Consider the following 14,493-nt stretch of genomic DNA (forward strand, 5'->3'; position numbering starts at 1 on the left):
CCGCCGATGTCGGGGAAACGATCTTCAATACTCCGAAAAGAATCCCACCAGACTCCTTTGCCCCTCCAACAGAGGGGAGGTCCTTGTCCTTTTTCCTTTTCGTAATTTCAAGCGATAAAAACTCTCGATCTTCTCTAATTATTTATTTGTTTGGACGTATTCAGCGAATATGGGCGTCTAATGACAGCAAGACGCCCCCCTGGCGGAAACGCTGCATACAAGGAATTTTCTTTGGTGTATGATGGTGGAAACATAAACCTAAGAAAATAAGATGCAAGAGAAGGTCAACAATATATAAAAATATCTAAAAAAACGAATTAGCATAAAAAAAAGTATGGACACCAGCTTAAATATTCAAAAAGAAACTAAAAAACTTAACACAATGAATATATGAGAATATTATATATAAAAACTGCAGTGTGTTATACTGTTTAGAATCAGAACCGAATCAAGTTTATTGCTATGTATATTTACACATAACAGCATTCATTCGAAATATCTGACACACATGAATATATATATTGTCTTAAATGTCATCTTGATAGATCTATCGAATACATCCATTTAGATTAAATATGTATCATTTGGTTTACCAAGGAGTTACCAGCACAATCAGCATTTTGTTAGAGCTTCTTATTAAGAAGTTGGAGTCTCCACATCTTCCACTCTCACCTCATCTTTGAAGAGGTCTTGGCGTTTGATGAGTGAACGGAGGAGACACTGCTTCTCCTCGTGCTCCAGCTCTGAATCGGGCTGTTTGAAATACTCGATCAGGTCGTTGAGCGTCTGCAGCACCTCTTCAACATATCCCGCAACCGCCTTGGACTCGCCCTCCGCAATGCTGTCCAAAGCCCTGGAGGAAAAACACAGGATGGACGAAAGAACAAGAAATAAGCTCTAAATCTTTAAATGAAACCAGCAAGAATCCACATTGTGTGCTTTTCTTTTTTCTCGTGTTGTGTGACAGACATGGAAGGGTTTGTGATGAAGCCATTACTTGATAAAGTTGGCGAAGAGGAATGTGCTGTTGCGGATGATGCGAGCAGCGCGAGACTCCTCATGCTGACAGCGCTGCAGAATGAGCCCGTCGTCCATGTGGCCCTCAGAGTGCAGGCAGGCCTGGGCAAACACACACACACACACATAAGCATTTCATCCACACAAGAGGACCATCACATTTATACAGCAACGAAACACCCAGGCATCAGTAAATGTCTTTTCAACTCACATACTTCATATTTTGTTTCTAAAACATGGGCGTTTGAACAGCTGTGAGAAATGGAAAACAAACCAATTACATTTGCATTAAGCATGCAATCAAAATGTAGCTGCATGGTTTGTTCCGCCATCCTTATCTGGGTGAAGTTAATGCGACAGACATTTGGTAAATATTTCAATATTTATACACATTTGTGGGAGATTCTGAAAGGCAATGTTAGAAAGCGTGATTAATCACATCCTACTTTCGATGTGGAAAATATTTAAGACTATTAAACGATTGATTTGAGACACCTTCATACATTCAATAATTATTAGATTATTTATAATATGTTATTGACCTTCAAATAGAATTCATTGCCTTTTATAACTTGTTGAGGACCAGCAGGAATGCTATAAAACTGAAGGGGGGGGGGGGGGGGGGGGTTTCTTTCGGTGTTGAGTTCAAATATCAACAACCTTTTCCAGAATGCTGACTCCCCCTTTAAGTATGTAATGCATGAAGGGAGAGTCTCCTGAAACAGGTTGGGTTTATATCACTACTGCTCAGGGAAACCTGACTCACTGTAATTAAGCAGCATAATTAAGAAGAGGGGTTAGGGTTGGGGGTCTCAAGTGTAGGCTGACCATCACCTCCTACAGATCAGGTGCATTGGTCTCCTGCCAAACTGCAGGGACTCCCTGGCACCGGCATGAGGAGGCGTTTGATGTCCCAGGAGGCGCTGCCACCAATGAGCAGCGTTCATGCGCCTCCCTAATCCCCCCATGTCTCGTCCAAAAGCAACTGTTACCTTAGCGTGGCACATTATCACTTTTTAAATGGGTTGCACATCACGGGTGAGTGTGAGGGGAGAGGGGTTGTGTCAAGAGTATCCAGGGCAGACGATGATTTTAAATAGAGTAGAAAATAAATATTTGCCCGGGAGTTTAAATAGCCTTACGAGCCAGCGGTTTGATAAGGTGTGATTTGCTACTGTGCACACGGTGCTCCGAGGTGCTGCAGGCGAGCTATGGCAGGCATTCAGGATCTCACGGTAAACACAGACACCAAATATATATACAGTTATTTGTATCACTATGCAACAGTGCAATAATTGGTTTATAATTATGCACCAGCCACTTTCACTCTATAAGTATGTTCAGCCTGCAACATGTTTCTATACTGCTATTAAACTAGTATTTTTCCGATAGTTATAATACACATCACATCACTACAAACTGATTATGGTGAAATGAAAGAAGCCTAATATATAATGACTGAGGGAAGTTGGATTGTTTTATCCTATTATTTTGTCTCTGAAATGTTTAACTTATTCATCCTTCAATTCTGAAACTAGACGGTGCTTCATTTTGATAGGAACATTTTATCACTAAACAATCCCACTAAAAGTCAATGTAGCGTTACTGTGGAGTTATAGCCCAACCCTTGTAAGCGTTGTTGGTTATTCATAAACTTTGAGCAGTGAATGTAGATAACTGCACAACAAAGAAAGCTTATTGATAGTAAATATTCAATTGATCAACCGTTAAACAGCGAACTATAGCGGAAAAACACAAGACCCTTTTCTACAGGCATGTGCTTTCATCTTAATATCCACACAGACGTATACACCTTTTAAATAAACAGTCCTGCATTTAAAATAGCATTGCTTCTAATGGTTGAATGGAAAGTCTTCTTCATGTTCATGGGAATAATTCAGTAAAGTTTAAGATCCAGATTATCAGCGATGTGTAATGTAATGTTTTCCTGTTTACCCTTCTTTTCAGGGGTCCCAGGCGAGATGATTTGGCATCAGGCGCCAGGTAGGACAGCCACAGTCCCGTCGCTACGTGCATGACGAAGCACACAGAGTCTCCGTACTTGATCTCCGGCACCCCCATGCCATCGATGTCTCTCTTTGGGCCCACCTCGCCTTTTTCCTGTACACATTACCAAACACACGCACATGTAAATATGACAAATTGAGATGTATTGAGATTAGAAGCTCATCACAGAGGCAGGTTGAGAGACAGTGCATTCATTGGCCTGCCAGCAGATTGCTGCGGCATCATTAGCTCTGCTACATTTCCGCTCAGCAGAGATGGAGCGATGCGGCTGATTGAAAACGACAGCAAGTAGCGGCGAACATATTAATGCCAGTGTTCAACATTGCAGACTTTTTTAGGAAGAGTGGAGGGTAGAAGAAGTTGAGAAATAAGAGAGTTTATATATCCATATATATTTTTAGAAGAAGCATGAATCCTCCTTAATCCAGAATTGCCTGCAGGAAAGAGTCATTACTGAGGGCAAATGAAAGCCTCCAAAGTGGACAGCACTCGGAGGATTCCATATTGAACCTTTTGCAGATAAAAGGATCTCTGCAGGGACACAATGGTCCTCTGTGAAGGTGACTCGTGGCATTGAACTGCTTACGTGGCTGTAGCCCTTTCTGCGGGCAGGGAAGATAGTGGCCGACCCCTCCCACCCTGGCACAAACTGTTCACCCCCCTCCCCTCTGGCAGGAGGCTGCGCTTTCTTCCCCTCCGCTACCAGCCTCTTAAACAAGGCCCCCCCACTGACACTTACCTCAGCCACAACGTAGTCTCTATATGCATTACATTAATGCACACAATGTTCATACTGCTTACTGCACATATTTCTTGTTTCATATTTCATATTTTATATCCTATAATTCATTCACAGCATTCTATTTCCATGTAAATGACTGCTTTATTTTATTGCTATTTAACTATATTTTATTACGCTGTCCTTAAAGATTTTTTTTTTATATTCGATTTCTTGTTTTATATTTTATGTCTGCACCACGACAAGTCAATACTGGCAATACACCTGTTTCTGACTCTGATTCTACACAGGCTACTAAGGGAGGATTCACACATGAAGACATGTGTTTATTGGATTGGGATCTACAGTGATCAGCTCTTATTTTGAAAGAATACACAGTTTACCTGATTGCATTGTGAAGCTTTAAAACAAGAGAACGAATCAAAACCACCTGACCAATATGGGAGAGGAAGAAATAACAACAAAAAGTGAGACTCCTGTTTTTAACTGCTTAATCTAAATCACATGATAACCACCTCGCTGAAAAATCACTAAAACACACATTTGAATTTCCAGTAAGCCATCTGCTTCCTTTCACACGTTTTTTTTTGTCAGTGAGACTATTTTTAGAACACATTCTATTAAAAGCAGAGAAATGCAAATGCCTCAGAGAGTTCAAAACAGAGAGTGCAATAAATACAAAGGCTGGCTAATTGAGATGAATCAACGAGGAAAAGCAAATCATAGAATGTAAAGTAGGTATTTTGAAATCCCCTAATATTATAATCTTATTACTGTATTGGGGAGGATAGATTCCTCTTAACTCCATAATTGAAAATAGCTGCATCCCAGGCAGTATCTTTTAGGTCAGTCCACAGCATGAACGTTTACAGTGCGGTCTACTCAGCAGCTGTGAAAAGGTCAATGTACTGTGGCCATGAGCTCATTAAGAGCTTACAGACCGTCTCGGGAGCCTTTGATGAAGCGGACAGAGGAGGAGATATTTTGAGTCTTCTTTTTAATGAGGTTAGTTGACAACAAACATTTATTTACATCAACACCAGGGCAGCTTTCAGATGGCGTAGCTGCCTGACTCAAAACGGCACATCAGAGCTATACTTGTGATAAGAGAATAATTCATTATGTCTTTATGGGCCACTGACCTTGGAGGGCCTGAAGCAGAAGGAAGTGGCCGTGGTGTCGGACCGCTCCCTGTCCTGCAGGACCAGTCCGGGGTCCTCCGTCATGGCCAGGTAATGACCGGTCGCGAGGTGGCGGAGTCTGAAGGCCTGACCGAAGCGGATGTGGCTGCCGCTCCAGCTGAACACAGAGAACTGGGGTCATGCACTTTGGATACAACACTGGATTGTAGGGCTGTTATGAAAGTTGTGAAGCTTTTCAATGTCAATTTACCATGTTCAAAGCTAGTATTTACAGATTAGGATAAGGCTATAATATTATAATTAGGGTTATAGTATAGTATTATATGAAAGCAGTATTTGTTATTTGTAGAATTATATTCCAGAGATAGATGCCTCTGACTTGAGTTATCCAAACTATTCCAAGAACTCCAGAGAGTTATAAGGTCAAAAAGCCATCAAGGCTTCACCTTAGCTTGTTGAACTTACAAAATCATAAATCCTGACTTTGTGAATTCATGATAAAAGACACCACTGGCATGTTTTTATTTACATGTTGACAGGAATAACTTATTCTATATACCCTAGACCAGGGGTGTCAAACTCAAGGCCCGCAACTTCATTTAATGTGGCCCCGCAAGAGCATGCAAAGAATATAATATGTTATTATACGGTTACATGCCACTTTACAGAGGCACGTTGCCCATAAACTACATGTCCCACAATGCATCTTGTTTTGTGACATACGCACTGAAGAGACTTGCTATTATTTGCCCTAGACTTCTGCTTTCAGACGTAGTTCATTATTAAGTTATTACCCTATCCAATAATAATCCAATGCAGAGGAAATTATGAATTATAATACATTATTGTATATATATTATATATTTATATAGTCTTAAAGCCCTTTGAGTGCAACCATAATGCTGTGGCCCAGGAGTTTCGAACCCCTGGCCTAGACTGTGTGGTAGATTAAATCACCCAATTAAAATAGTTTGACAACTTTGTAAAAACCAATATGCAAGTGGAATAAACACGTCAACTTAAGAGATAGATAACGTTTATATTTGTTTACTGTCAGTCAAGCTCAAACGCTCTCTATATGGTAAGTGCAAGAGTAGAAAACACTGATAAAAATTCCTCTCTAAGCCGAAAAGGAGAACATGTGCCCTAATGGATGCACCTGCACCGTTTCAATATGAACACACTGACAGGCAGTCCCAGGGAGAGCTGGCAGGAGATGTGTGTGGAGGGAAAACAGCGTGGGTGGTTGGTTACAGAGAGGAAGAAGAGGAAGGGTGAAGAGGAGTAGATTGAAAGGGATGGTAAACAGAGCCGCACCTTCTAAAGGGCTTTGCCAACTAATTAGTAGTGACAGTTCAAAGTAGAGGGAGGTGGGTTTTATTTATACCCCGCACGAGAAGCTGTGACATTTGCACATAAAGCCGTGATTCTATGTATTCTTCATGAAGGAATCACATCAAATGAGACAACTCCTCCATGCATTTCTGAGAGAAATATGTCAGAGCTTTGTGTTATATTCCCAGCTCATGTTCTTCACTGTGTGTATATTACCTGATCCTGAGAGGCTCCAGTCTCCAAAGAGAGCGAGCCCTTGACGCTCCCTTCCCCGCTTCATAGTTGACTATCCTGAGAGCACAAAGACATGAGAAGCAGTTTCTATTATTTACGAGGTTTTCAAGGCACACAGGGAATCAAATATTGCGAGGGCTTTCCCTGCTACTGCTCCAGATACACACAGGGAATATCCCCGTGATGTTGGTGAAGTCTCACTGCTCAAACATTTGTGTCAGTGTATCTTAGAGTCGACCTATCATGCTATATTTGAAACATATATTGTAGGGCCATACCTATATAAAGTATACATATTTTTTTTTTTCAAAATACCAAACAAATCCTGCATTTTAGCCATGCCTCATTTCGCTCTATTTGCTCTTTCCAGCCCTGTTTTTGCAGGGGGCTGATTCTGTGAGCTGCAACTGACCACGCCCCCCTGCAGGAGAGGGGAGTTGGCAGTTACTTTGGCATTAGGGCAGGGATATCTAGATACTTTCCAAGGTTTGACATAATGAATTGTGCTGAATTAAGCAAGCAACGATGTTTTCAAATCTGTAATCAAAAAGCTCCTCAAAAACACTATCGAAGCAGTTCCTGCCGTTGGTACGTTAGTTCAAACAGTAACAACGGACTATTTTTCTTAGCGGATGCATGTCAATTTAAATCAATACATACAACTATTTTTTAAATCAATAAAATCATTTTCTAAATCCACAAAAGGATGTTTTTAAGAAATGTAATGTACAAATTCATGTGTCACCTAGAAGACTCTGACAATCATGTTATCTCAATTTTAATTGACCCTGTGAAGAGTTCTACTCGGTTCTCTTCCATGATTTGGAGACATTGGCGCAACAGCCTCTACAAACACTGAGCATGTGTGGCTAGCTGTGATTGGACTGATTTTATGTTTTTTATCTGCTTGTTTTGTATTTTAGCTTTTTAATCTTATTTATTGATGTGTATCTTGTCATTTTGTATGTGATATGGACCTTGAGTCTGAAATAAAGATTGAATTGAATTGATGTGTACATACTTGACATTTCTCATTGTTTGTGGTTTATCTTTCTGCTTTTTTGTTATACTGATTCTGGAAGGTAATGCAAAGAGGTCAGCTGTGAAACAACATCCCTTAAGATGGCAAACAATCAAGGATATTAAAGTGCTTTTGTTTCAGGAACGACCCGTGTCTGCTTACTATGCTCAATTCCGACTGAAAAGGGACATGAACTGAATTTACAAACACAAAAAGTAGGATTACATTTTTTTTACCTAGAATGAAGGTGTGGAAAGATTGTTCAAACGTAATGGATTTGTTGAAGCTGCATAATAATACCATTGCTTCTTTTCACACCACTGTAAACATTCACTATTTCTACAAGCCTTTTTGTAAACAAGGTGTTTTATTAAACAGTTGAGCTCAGTAATTATTGCAGAACAGAGTTGTAGAACAGTTTTATTGATCATACAACGAAAATACTTTTTCAATTGTTAGTTTGAAATGTTTTACAGTTGATTGACTAACTGGACTTGTGGATCGACCTAATTGAGTTAAATTAGTGAGCCTAATATCTACCAACCTCTGCTCCTCATCACTCTTGTTTGCTCCAGGGATGGACAAGCTCTCATCATGCCCATGACAAAGACGCATCACATGTCCACCAGTCAAATAACCTAATATTAACAACAAAAACAACATTGTAATACAAAACAGTCAATACTCTTTGATCATGCAGTTATTCTCTTGACCATGTCTGTATGGGGTTTTCCTCATTGCTTACAGGCTCAACATTTAATAGACACATAAGTCATAATCTGAAAACATTATTAAAACTATAAGTAACTGTCTTATACTGATAGTGCTATTGTTGCTGAGGTGGTGAACTTGCCTACAGCCACGTTGCCTGAAGAGCAGGTGGGCTGGACGTTCCACAGGGTCTGCATGAAGGACGCGTCCACCTGGGCGTGTCCATTGGAGTTAGAGAGGTGCTGCAAGAGAGAAGCGTGTCATTCAGCGCTGATGAGTGGAGAGTGCCGGTAAAGAAGTTGTTTTAGCAAGATGGAAACATGGACCAACAGTGAGATTCAGCCATTGTTGTAACTTATTTTATTTAAGGCGGTAAAAACATTTGTTTATTTGCTTCTTGACAGAAGTTAAGGTTAACATGTGTCATAGGAAATGCTTTTATTTTGAAGTGCAAGTATGTGTCCTGCTCTTGCTTCTTCCTGTTATGATTTTGAAATGAATATGAGTCAAGTGCATTTTCTCCGTCTTCCACCGTTCTTGTTGGAAACTGTAAAATTCATATAAAGTAAACATGTTCAGTTTGGACAAGACTCGCTTGGTTCTTTTACATTACATGACATGTCACTTGTTAGACGCTTTTATCCAAAGGGACTTACATACTCAATCCTGTGGACAATCCCCACAGGAGCAATTTGGGGCGAAGTGTCTCAGGGACACAACAACATGCTGACTGCAGTGGGGTTTGAACCTGTGCTCCCCCTGATCCCAACACCAACGCACTAGCGCCACACGCCTCCGCGTTCTTCGTTCAAAGCTTCTATTACACAACAGCCACACTACACAAAGCAGGGGTAGGGATTTGAAAAAAGATGAAAATAACTTTATGCCCTCTCTCTGTAGAAGCCAAACCGTGTTATAACGCTGTGGGCTCAAACCACTGCTGCATCAGTGTTTCTCAACAAAGCTATGTCCAGATAATACTCTGCAACAACTCCTTCCAGCAGAAACACTTGGAGCCGCTCCCATTTCCCCAGGATTCAGAGGCGAGTGATAGCTCAATAAGATCCTTCAGATTTATCCTGAAAAGTGCTGAAGTGTTAATTGGCAAAAACCTATAAGTGTCTAACATCACATTTCATTCCCCTGAAAATGATCCCATGTATTTTAAATCTGTACAGTATTCCATATATTTCAGTGCAGCCGTCAGTGCACACAGAGGCAGAGGAATACAGGTTGTGTCCCAACCGCCAAGACTATTAACAGTGATGGAGCACAGATTACTTTTGCCTGAATATCTGATGTGTCCCATTCTTCAAAATCTGAGCTTCTGTGAGTAGAAACAGGTGTTTGGGGTTTCCATCGGGGGAGATAAAAGTCTGGAGCTTTGCTTTAATTGGAAATGTTCCTCCATGAAGGGCCAGTGCTGCTCTCTCCTATGCGTGGCCCGTCGCTGTCCCTCCTTCTTTCCATTTCCCTCTCTGCCTCTCCTCTCTCTTAAGTAAGTTAATTGAGGTCGGGTGTGAAGCACTGCATGAGAGAGACAGCATTAACTCTCAGCAGATCACTCAGATGGGTGCATTTCCAGAAAAAAAAATTGTATATTTTTCAAAGAAAGCTGCACAAGAGAGCTTTACAGGTATTCCGATTTGTATTACAGACAGCAGTGGCACGTTTTTTAAGATTTCCCCTTGAATTGCCCTGCCACTCTGAAGAGGCCTGGTGTGAGACGAGTATCAGAGCTAACCGACGGCTATGAAACTTTCTAAAGTGCCTTTTCGAGACAGACAGTGAACCAAAGAAGATAACTCCAGCTATGTGAGGCGTATCATCTCCAAAAACACAACCACTGTTCTCTACACTAGAAGCAATGTCTGCATCTAAACTCTTGCAAGTGTAGAGGCAGACTATTCCGTCTGAGACGCACAAACAAAAAAACAATCTGAACTTTGTGAGATCTGGTAAACAAACCAGACAAAAGTAAAATGAGAGCTGATAGAGGCTATATTTGATGCATCCAGACTGTCTGAAAAACTTTAAATATTCATGAGCCTGAAACCTCTTATCTGGTAATGAGAAACGGAGCAGAGGCCTGCTGATTTAATGAGAATAGCTCGAACTGCAATTAACCCTTCATCTTTCAAAACAGCATCTTCTATCAAGTGTGGGATGGTGAGTTTAAAACAGATGATTCTGTTGATAAAGGTCAGTTATATAAGGCTGCATCTTACTTTTGGGAATGCTTTGGTTCATGGCATCTTAATTAAAAAACTGACCGTAATGTCTCATCATCTGAACTGTTTTCATCAATTTGGTTAATTACACTTTGGAAAAGCAAGCTACAAGTTAAAGGTCACCTATCATGCTATTTTTAGGCAATAGCATAGGTCTCAGATATATAACAATACATAAAAAACATGTCTATGAAGTGTTTTGCTCAAAATACCAAACAGATCACCCATTCTAGCCATGCCTCATATCCCTCTATTTCACTTCCTGTTTCAAAAGTGCTGATTTTATGTATAAAACTTTAAAAAAATAAAAATTGATTAAAAAAAGGAGGGGGCGCAGCTTATGCCTTCTCACGAGGGAGATTCCATTGGCAGATACTGCGGTGATGAAACGCCATATCATGGATTATCAAGGATTATCTCTGAAACAGTATGGAGCTCAAAGGCTTTCTCTCTTGCCGGTTATACCACAAGGTGAGTTCCTTTTTACTTCCTGCTTCTTCACACACATGCTCTCCAGTACAGGTTAGCTCTGAGTGTTAGCGATGCTAATGTAAACACCGACCATATTACGTCCAAAACAGTCGGGCATTGTTTCTGATAGCAACGTTTCTGATAGGGCCGTGGGTCCACATTTCAGATATGACGTCAAATCAACGCAAATCTGGATCAGCTCCGTTGTTCCCCGTTTTTATAGATTTGGGTACGGAGGAAAAGAGACAGGGTGAGTTCCCTGACACACCGGGGGATACATGTTTATGTATAAAAGACATCAAAACGTGCATTTTGCATGATAGGTCCCCTTTAAGGTAAGCTCTGCCTATTTTATAACTGAATGCACGTTTTGATGTCTTTTATACATAAACATGTATCCCCCGGTGTGTCNGATATGGCGTTTCATCACGGCAGTATTTAGTTTAGACGGTAGCTGCCGGGTCCCGCATGAGCTCAGCCCCCTTCTCCTTTTTTTTTTATTTTTTATTTTTTAATAAACCTTTATACCCCAAATCAGCACTTTTGAAACAGGAAGTGAAATAGAGGGATATGAGGCGTGGCTAGAATGGGTGATCTGTTTGGTATTTTGAGCAAAACACTTCATAGACATGTTTTTTATATATTTGTATATATCTGAGACCTATGCTATTGCCTACAAATAGCATGATAGGTGACCTTTAACTTGTACTATATTCTTTACTACATCTCAGAGGTAAATATTATATATACTGCACTAAATGTATCTTATAGCTTTAGTTACTTTGCAGATTCAGATTAATAATACAAAATAAACAATAATTCATAATTAAAATAAACTTTAGTTGCAGATCTCAGATACTGACTGACTGAGTGCATAGGTCAAATATATATATATTTATATAAATAGTGATCACCGCAATAAACCGTATTTAATGTTGTCTTAATGTACATTATTTAATTTCATATTCTGTTCTTGTACATCATCATATTCTATTGACATATTTATAGACTTTTTGCAATATTTCTTATTATATATGTTGCATCTTTGGAGGAGCTCAGGTCGGAAGAATTCCATTGCAATTTCTACACTGTAGCTTTGTGCATACGAGGATAAAACATTTAAAAATTGAACAAAGGAACCCTGTCTTACCCGATGATGGAGCCTCTGTTTCTGGGTCTGGGTCCAGAATCTTGACCCCAGTGGTGACCTCCTCCAGCTCAGGAGTGTGTGTAAGTGTGTGTGACAGCTCAGGAGTGTGTGTAAGTGTGTGTGACAGCTCAGGAGTGTGTGTGTTTGGCAGTGTGGCGGAGTGTGTGTGTGTCTGCTCGGTGGTTGCAGCGCCGCCTGGTCCTGGATCTGCGGCTGACGGAGGTTTCCCCCTCCTCAGTAGCTCCTGAGCTCCAGGGAGGGGCCCCATGCTGAGCCCTCTGCCCAGGAGAGGCAGCAGGTTCTTGGGCAGAGCGGAGGGCAGCATGTCCCCCCTCTGGGAGAGCAGCCGGGCCTTCTGGGTCAGAACCGACTGCAGAAAACCTCCAGTGAGAGAGGTTCTGGATTTAGGGGGGCTGTCCTTCGTGCTTCCTAATGTCACTGATGGAGGCTGGGTGGAGGAGGCGGAGGATTCTTTATCTGGAAAGGAGAGGAGAATAAACATGATTACAAAAATAAACTGGCAAGAGAGACAAGACAAAAAAAAGACTGGGTGGTTCTGTTACCGTCCTGCTGGGCTTATGAGGAGCGTGGTTATCTACCTTTCACAGCCAGACACACACACACACACACACACACACACACACACACACACACACACACTGCAGTATCACTGTCTATGATGAATATAATGCATTTATTATTTAAGTAAACCTTTTCCAGTTATAAACACAATTTTAATGTCATTTTTTGTACTCTCACCAGACTCTTGTTTAAATTAATTTTTTCCATTAGTTTTATTATTATTATTTTATTCTTTACTTGACTTTTTAAAGCATTTTTTCTGGTAGACTATAAAATGACACTTTAGCTCCTTACTCGTCTCCTTTGACCACATTTATTTTGTCCCTCTTTGAAACCACCTCTCAAGCTTTACCCTGTGCTCAGAGTGAGATGTGAAATATAAGTGACAGTAACCCACATTCAGAGCCACAGGTGATCCGGAAAGCGTCCAGCAGACACAGAGAGCGTGACGACGAGGGAACTCTGAGTCATTGATCTAATAACTGAGAGGCTCATTAGTCACAATTAGCAGGGGAACAGACTCTGAATCAGAGGGCGGGGAACATTTACTCCAGATCATTTACTGCAGACCCTCCCGCTGTTAAAACCCTCCAACAATCATAAAGAATAATGTGAGGGAAAGAGCTCTGACTAAAGCTCCGGTCCTCCATCAGAGCTGAAGGCGTTTCACGCTGCGCAGATCCATATCTCCGCATCAATTGGGAGCAAGTCAATGAGAGGGGGGGGGGTGGAGTCACACACACACGGACCACTATCGCCTCGTTTGGATAACATAGCCTACAACTAGAAAATCAAGAGTACCATTATTTTATTTTGTCTAATGTCGTGTGAATATCCCTGCAAATGTTGCGCAACATTGTTAATGATGTTGAAAGGATCTTTTCAACTCTGTTTTGCTTTTAGTATTTAGTATTGGTATTATTATTTATTTGTTTGCATTTATTTAATTTTAAATGTTTTTATTTATTTATTTGTATTTTATTATTTATTTATTTGTTTTAAATATTATTGTTTATTTTTTGGTAGATGTTATTGTCATCCCATCATAGTGTCGTATCCTTGTAGCTTGTATCTCTCGCCTGCTTTTAGTATTTATTATTGTTATTATAACTTTTTTAATTTGAACATTTATTTATATATATTTTTTTGTCAGATGTTATTGTCATCTCAAATATATATTTTTTAAATGTACTAACGTTTTTTATGCCGTAAAACAAAACATCTAAATCTCTTAATCTTGTGTTAGACCTTATTCCAGAAACACACCAACATTTAAGACTTTAAATAAGACACTTCTCGCCTGTTTTTGAGTCGTTGCTGTCTCACAATCATTTGTCCTTAATTGCTCTCCATTCATTATTCACATCTGCATTCACTGCTTCTTGGTTGTGTTGTTGCACTCTTCCCAATTACCTTAATTACATCGAAGCGGGTCATTGTGTGAATTTGAACCGTCTAAACAAAGATGCGTTATGAGAGGAGACGCATGAAAGCAGAGAGATGGGAGGAATCAGCAGAATTATAATGACTTTTATGGAGTAATATCCAAACACAAGTATCAGTGTTGAGCCTGTGTGTGTGTGTGTGTGTGTGTGTGTGTGTGTGTGTGTGTGTGTGTGTGTGTGTGTGTGTGTGTGTGTGTGTGTGTGTGTGTGTGTGTGTGTGTGTGTGGCTTTGGCCTGCTGAACATATTGCATAATTATCTCCTGTCATGTTTCAGTGTCACGAGTTTCCTCTGCTGCTACCTGAGGACACGCTTCAGATGAATAAATAAGCGCAGATGTTGTGAAGTCCATTAAAACAAACTAATTGTTTACCCCTCTGTTGCAGTG

The 14,493-nt window shown here is 40.4% G+C and overlaps 1 protein-coding gene across 1 annotated transcript in view; it reads right to left on the reverse strand.

The window, feature by feature from the left end:
* Positions 1-636: 636 nt before the first annotated feature.
* LOC104965491 (ryanodine receptor 3-like) overlaps positions 637-14,493 on the reverse strand; it is a 39,165-nt gene continuing 25,308 nt past the window's right edge. Inside the window, exons 8-14 of the mRNA XM_010794443.1 lie at positions 8,370-8,469; positions 8,061-8,154; positions 6,478-6,552; positions 4,927-5,083; positions 2,974-3,138; positions 998-1,119; positions 637-853 (exon numbers count right to left, since the gene is read on the reverse strand). Coding sequence (XP_010792745.1) covers positions 637-853; positions 998-1,119; positions 2,974-3,138; positions 4,927-5,083; positions 6,478-6,552; positions 8,061-8,154; positions 8,370-8,469 — 930 coding nt within the window. The remainder of the gene's footprint in view (positions 854-997; positions 1,120-2,973; positions 3,139-4,926; positions 5,084-6,477; positions 6,553-8,060; positions 8,155-8,369; positions 8,470-14,493) is intronic.

The sequence above is a fragment of the Notothenia coriiceps genome, unplaced genomic scaffold, assembly GCF_000735185.1.
Source record: "Notothenia coriiceps isolate Sejong01 unplaced genomic scaffold, NC01 NC01_scaffold00037244, whole genome shotgun sequence".
Lineage (NCBI taxonomy): Eukaryota > Metazoa > Chordata > Actinopteri > Perciformes > Nototheniidae > Notothenia > Notothenia coriiceps.